The sequence below is a fragment of the Calypte anna genome, chromosome 1 (genome assembly GCF_003957555.1).
Source record: "Calypte anna isolate BGI_N300 chromosome 1, bCalAnn1_v1.p, whole genome shotgun sequence".
Lineage (NCBI taxonomy): Eukaryota > Metazoa > Chordata > Aves > Apodiformes > Trochilidae > Calypte > Calypte anna.
In genome coordinates this window covers 139364567-139371436 of record NC_044244.1, presented here as the reverse complement: position 1 = coordinate 139371436, position 6870 = coordinate 139364567, and the positions used below count along the sequence as shown (strand labels likewise).

Sequence of the window (6870 nt, the reverse complement as noted above, 5' to 3'; positions counted from 1 at the left end):
GGTTTTTTTTTCCTCAGTGGCACAAAGGTGAGGCTTAGCTGTGTAGAGGTCTTCAGAAAAGTCCCTTGTTTTGGACTTTGTGTGGGGGAACAGGCAAAGCTTCTGTGTATCAGTAACCTGAGATGTGGAAAAGTTAACTCTTCCATTAGACTGCTGCTTGCTGAGAGATGGCAGTATAGTGCTCTGCACTGCTCTGCACTGCTGACTGAGTGTGCTGCCATGATTCTGGTGTGAGGGCTGGGTGAATGACATCTTAGGTTTTGTACTGAGGTTGGGATTCTTACAAGAATCTCAGAAATGCAGTCTGCTGAGGTCTTTCCCATGCTTGGGAAAGAACATTTGTGTTTAAAGCTTCCCTGGCAGCATTTTAAGCTTCCCAGCAGCATTTTGGTGTTAACAGTACTAGCTACACACAGCAGGACCCAAGGCACACTGACACAGAACACTGCTGACAGGGAGCACTGAACCCATGGCAGCAAGGCTGGTGTACATGGGACCACCACCCCTGGTACCCTGAAGGTCCCTGGTACCCATGGTGGTGAATACAGTTGTCTTTCCTGATACCTGCTGCTGTTACCTGAAGCATGGTACTGCTGATGTCCTTACAAATCAATACTCGAGGAACAAGATGTCTGGTACCATAGGGATGGGATAGGTTGGAACTGTACTGCTGAGTAGCTGTCTTCTCTAGAAAAAGCACCTATTTACTTCCTCTGAAAAGTTGGGTGTTTTTTTTACTTGCTGAAGAATCTGCAAGGGAGGTGTGAGGAGGAGATAAGAGGAGATAAGCGTTCCCAGACAAGGAATGAAGATGGCTCAGAGTAGAATCTGAAAAGGAGCGTGGTGGTAAAAGAAAGGTGAGGCTGTCCACAACAGCTGTTCAGTAGGGACGATTAAAAAGCTCAAATCGGTGCCCTCTCCTCAGTCTTCCCTCCCCTCCTCAGTAGGAAGAAGAGGGGAAAGGATTTGGCCACGAGAGGGCTCTGTAAGGTCAATAAAGGAACTCGCAGGTAGGTGGCCACAGCCGGGCTGCAAGTGGCCCATGGTCGGAGCAGGGCTGGTGCTGTCCTTGCCCAGGGCTGCAAGATTGTTAGAACTTCTATTAAGCTGCAGCTTTAGAACTGCCCGATGTTTCACCCTATCAAGGAAGGAATCTGCTCGTGGCTGTCTTTACAAGTGCTTCTCCCAGCATTTTTAGGGACAGAGGCCTATGAGGATACAGCACCTGTAGAGCAACCTTAGTACACCAGCATGAAGTAGAAGTACAGCATCTTTTACATCTTCCAGACTTCTTACCTTATATCTAATTACTTCTTACCTGCTGTGCTAGAGCTAGGAAACCCTGAACAAGCATATAAAATATTAAGGGTAATTACAGAGAAATTTTTGCTGCTTCCTGTAGCCTGGATGTGCACATGGTCCCTGCTGCCTTTAAGGAGTTGTTACATACTGGATGGAGTAACTGCTACTTACAATACTTTTTCATTTTGCTGTCTTGCCTTGCACTTTGCCATATTTATTGAGTTCCTGAAGTGCAAGGAAAAAGAAGGGTGCTTGTATTTGAGCCAACTTGTGGCAGTCAGGAAAGAGAGACTTTTTTCCATACCGACAAGCGGGTTCTGACAAATTAAATTAATTTATTTTGCACAAATAATAGTGGTATCACAGTTAATACAGTAGGAAGGATATGTAATTTTATACACCTGTTTTAACATTGCAGAATGCCCTGAAAAGACATGAATGGTGGCTTTTTTTTTTTTTTTTAAAAAAAAAAGGAGTGTTCTGACACTGATCACATTCTACTGTGAAAACACTTTAATCCTTAAAAAAAAAAACAACAAGCAACAACAAACAACAACAACAGAACCATCAGTTCCAGTTAAAGTCTGATGTACAGTACAAAGTGTTAACAACACTTACTTCAAAGGCAGGAAAAAAATTGGTCAAGTGTCAGTTAACTCATGGAAAACTTAAACTGTGCTTTAGTTGGTGCAAACAGAGGAATGTGTCAATTGCTGTCATGTCTGACCACCTGGCTAAATCTGGTGAATTATCCCTGAGAAAGCAGCTTCTCTCTGCAAGTCTCTCGGAGTTTGTTGATTGTGCTCGTGGACAAGCTTCCAGGGTCTGTGAATATTTTCTGGGGGCAAAAGGAGAAAATTGTTATTTAAATTTCTGTGTGTGGACAGTATGCTGGAATTCTTAGATAATTCTCTGACGTCTGAAGTCCCTGTTTTAATATCCAGCACTGGGAAAGTGCTTTTGGCTGTCTGGCTTCCTTCTAACAGAGCAGCATCTTCATCTGCTCTACTGTAAAGATAATAAACCTGGAGCTCGGAACAAATGCTGTAAGTTACATAGAAGCAACAATACCAAAGCAACTTTGAGTAAAAGTGTCCAGTTAAAATTACTGTAGAAGGCATTTGTCCTGGTGGTTTAGAGCACAGGAAGCCATCCGGGGTAATGCTGCAAAGCATTTCCCATGTGGCACTGTAAGGCAGGCTCTGGAACATATACATAAAATGGTACGTTCCTATTGGAAAAAGAATCAGTCTTAATCCCCTGCTATGCTACCTTTGCTGCTCTTATCTACCAGGCCTTCCAGGGTACTAATGCATATGGATTTAATTTTTTTTATTTGACTTCTTGCTCAAGAACAATAAATTTGTTTCCACTACTTCAGCTAAAACTTCTGACTGAACAAAACTAAGAAGCAAGCTGCAAGTTTATGCACTCTGATCTACAGTTATGATGTGTGGGCTCCTCAGTTCTCTGTGGTTGTACCTGAGAGCTCTGGAGATGAGGTTATAAAGGAGGCAGTTCTGAACAGCATCCTGGTAAAGAAGCCTGCATTGCATTAAATGAAAACTTAAACTTTTTGTCTTTTTTTCAAGGGGGGAGGCACAAAATACTCAAATGTCATCACCTTTACTGGTTCTAGTATCTGTACTGCTGAAAAAAACTAACAAGCCCAAACTCAAAACTAGATATTTCAACGTTACGTAAGAACCTATTCTAAAATGTTTATTTAATTGCCTAGAAACCCTGCTCAATACAGTAACCAATACAGTTTAAATAAACAGTTTTATTTGGGGTAACTGCAAGAAAAAAGTGTGGATTTGCTGAAAGGAGCTGCCACAAAATGTAATTAATGGAGTGTGGGGGAAAATCCTTCAAGTGTTTGTATCAGTCTCTAAACTGGTATTTCCATGGCAGTCAGCATTTTAACAAAATCCTAATCCTAAACACTTTTTGGAATGGGAAGCCTTCAAACATCTCTTCTAAATTAAGCTGTACATGGGATTGATTTTTTTTAACCTTGCTCTTTTAATTAAAAGGCTCACAAACACTACTAAGTTAAGGTGATTTTTCTTCTATGTGAGCAAAAAAATTGAAACTCTAGGCGAATGACATCCTGCTATGACAGACTTATGCACAGAGCTCAAACATGAGCATGAAACTCTTCTAGGGGTGAAAGTCACCTACTGGGATGTAGCTTTCTGCATACTAAGCAAGCAATGATAACAAAGTTGGCCAAGTGATGTATGACAGCTGTGCTCCTGTTATTCTTTTGCACCTAACTTCTCTACATTTCCACTTGCTGAGTTAAGCTCTGATTGATGTTTTACACAGATCTGGCATCCCACCTATAAATAACTTAAAAGAATAATTCTTAGTTTGCAGATTGTCATAAGACTTTGAGCATTCAAATTAATGGGGGGTTTTGTCTAGAAGTAAGAACCTGGTGCTACCTTTTTGTTCTTAAAAGAAAGCTTTGTATTCTGGCACTACAAAGATTTATTACTTGCAAGTTTAAAATGCATTTTGTGTCTATTCTGCAATGCTCTATTACAATTAATCTGGAAAAAAAAAAAAAGCATAGGAACAAAATTCACAGATCACTGAAAGGATGCACTGAAGTTGTTTTCTGGTCAGACTTCCTGCCTTAAGTGGTAAAGAGGGTAAAAAGAAGATTTTCCCCTGTATGACAGAGTGTGAATGGCTTTATATGGGGGTTTAAATAATTCTTCCAAAAAAAATGATCACTCCTGCCTGCCTTCCTCTTCACTGGGGCACACTGGTCCTGGGCATGCCAGAGGTGATCCCTGAATATGGACCACCTTTCCTGGGCTCCCTTCCCATCCAGGGCTTTATAGCATTCTACCCTACCATGCAGATCCTTGAAGAGACCAAAGTCTGCCCTTTTAAATAAGTGCCATCAGCTTACTTTGCATTTTTCTTGCTGCCCTAAGAATCCTGAATTCTATACTGTCATGGTCACTGCAGCCTCATCTCCCACTGAGTTTTACATCGCTCACCAGCCCGCCTCTGCTGGTGAGAACAACATCCAGCTAAGCACCTTTTCTGGCTGGTTCCCCTACCATTGGGAGAAGAAACCTGTCATCAGTGTACTTGAGGAACTTCCTGGAATGCTGTTGCTTTGCTGCGTTGTCCCTCCAGCAGATGTCAGGTTGATTGAACTCGCCCACGAGGACAATGCCTTGAGAGTGTGAGGCAGCTCCTATATATCTGAAAAGGGCCTCATCCACTTGGTCATCCTGGTAGGGTGCTCTGTACCAGACACCCACTATGACATCTCTTGCCCCTGGTTTCCCTTCAGTCCTGACCCACGGAGTCTCTGTCAGATCCTCATCCATCCCCAGACAGAGCTCCATGGACTCCAGCTGCCCACTGATGTGTAAGGCCATATCCCCTCCTCTTCTGCCTTTCCTGTCCTTGCCAAACAGTTCATACCCACCATCCCCACACTCCTGTCACAGGAGCCTTCCCACCACATCTCAGTGGTACCAATACCATCACAGCCCTGCAGAAAGGCAGACGTGCAACTCCCCTGCTATATTCCCTACTCTTTGTGCTTGTGCACTGAGATGTTGCACCTCTGAAGCAGTCTTGCTGGCAGGGCTTGTATCCATCTCTATACATGCCTTCCTGGCAGCCTGTGACTCTCTTCCAGGCCCAGGGCAACCATTAGTAGCTCTGTCCTCAACGTGGTGGGTGTGGAAAGAACTGACTGCCTGGCCTGGCATTCTCATTTTAAAGCCCTCCTAACAAAACTGGCCAGCCTCTGGCCAAAGGCTCTGGCCCCTTTCTCTGACAGGAGGACCTCACTGGTCCCCAGCAGACCAGGTTTATCAAAATGAGCCTTATGGTCTATCAAAGCTCTGGTTATGGCACCATTCCTTCAACCATCTGTTGGCTTTTCCAGTTCTGTCAGCCCTTTCCTGCCCTTTTCCTTTGACTGGGAGGACTCATGAGAACACTACCTATGCTCCCAAATCCTTCACTGCTGCTCCCAGCACTCTGTAATCCTTCCTTGTAGTTTTTGGTGCCCACATGAAATAGTAGGAGGAGATAATAGTCAGTAGAATGTAGGGGTTTAGGCAACCTTCCAGTGATGTCCATAATGTGAGCCCCTGGTTAAGCTGCAGACCTCTCTAGTAAATGAGTCAGGTAAGGGTAGGTTTGCATTTCTTATACAAAAACATTCTCCACCCCTTTGGCAACTCCTACAGATACATTTCTCCTAAATCTATCCATCTTTTTGACCGAGCAAAATATTTCTAAATCAGTCTTGGTTTTAATTGGTAACAACTAAAAGCTGCAGAGAACTTACCTGCATGAAGGTGTGACACTCCGTTACAAATGGTCCTTTGGTGATCTGCTTAAACTTTTCACAAATGTCAGGGAAATTTGTGGCTTCCAAAATAAAAGCTTGGTGTTGCTTAATTAATGTTAAGGCCACCCGGAAGATGATCTTTGAGCCTTCATAGAATAAACAGTCCCATATCCGGAGCACCGTCTGCCAGAAAGGAGAGAATGCAGACTCAGTGGTTATTAATAAAGCGCTATCAATGAAATAACAATTAGGAATGTACATTAGGTGAACTTAATGTGAGCCTTTACCTCTACTGGAAGAATGTCAATGAACAAGCAGATAAACCAGCGTGACACCACCAGTGTCCACATGACACCGTGTCTTTCCATCAGCTCTGCCACAGCCGGGACTTTCATTTTCACAAGTTCTCCAAGGACTTCCTGGTCAGTTTTCAGGCCCAGCATTGCAGGACTGTAATAATCTTGGGAGAGAAGAAACCAAAAGTCAGGAATCTGTGGACATGATTTTTTTGACAAAATTGAAGAGAATGTCCTGTGCAGCTGAATTGGAATAAATTAAACCATGGGATGAAGATGTCTGCATTGTGGTCTTACAGAAATTCTCTTTCAGCCTCTACACAAACACTTCATTCATGCCTACCAAAGTATCTTCTTTCTCTCTGACTGGTTTGGTTTTTGTTTTTTTTTTTTTTTTTGGCAATCATTCTTTCTTCCCAAGGAAGGATAATCTGGGTAGTTTTTAAATACTAGCTTAAACTACAAAAGTCTGATGAATATTTAAACAGATCAAGATAACCACCACCTCCTTCCTGGGTGCTGGGGCTCCATACCTCCCAGTCCGCACAATACCCAGACAAGTAACCAGAAAAAACATCCCTTAGATTTTGGACTGGCTCAGACACAAGCTGGAAATGGGGATTTCTGAGACTGTGCAGGCGTGCTGGAGGCCAGATACTTCTCACAGGGTGTGATCTAACCATTAAGAGGTTTTTTCCCTTTTCTCTGAGCCAAAGAAATCCCACTTTTTCTAGAATAATTCCAGAAAGAAAATTAGTGACAGGTCCCTCAAATGACACCTCTTCCTAATTATCTATCTACAAGACAGGGGTTGAAATTAAAGCTACATTTCCTGCACTAAGCAGTTAAATCCCAAATTAAGAAAAATGGAGCAAACTACAACTGTTTCTTCACAGCCTGTTTGACAGGGCAAGTATTTTAATTTCCAAGGTGCAG

The 6870-nt window shown here is 42.9% G+C and overlaps 1 protein-coding gene across 1 annotated transcript in view; it reads right to left on the bottom strand.

The window, feature by feature from the left end:
- Positions 1-1770: 1770 nt before the first annotated feature.
- Positions 1771-6870, bottom strand: part of GRTP1 (growth hormone regulated TBC protein 1) — a 41938-nt gene continuing 36838 nt past the window's right edge. The window contains exons 6-8 of the mRNA XM_030464257.1: positions 5926-6098; positions 5636-5821; positions 1771-2140 (exon numbers count right to left, since the gene is read on the bottom strand). Coding sequence (XP_030320117.1) covers positions 2051-2140; positions 5636-5821; positions 5926-6098 — 449 coding nt within the window. The 3' untranslated portion in view covers positions 1771-2050. The remainder of the gene's footprint in view (positions 2141-5635; positions 5822-5925; positions 6099-6870) is intronic.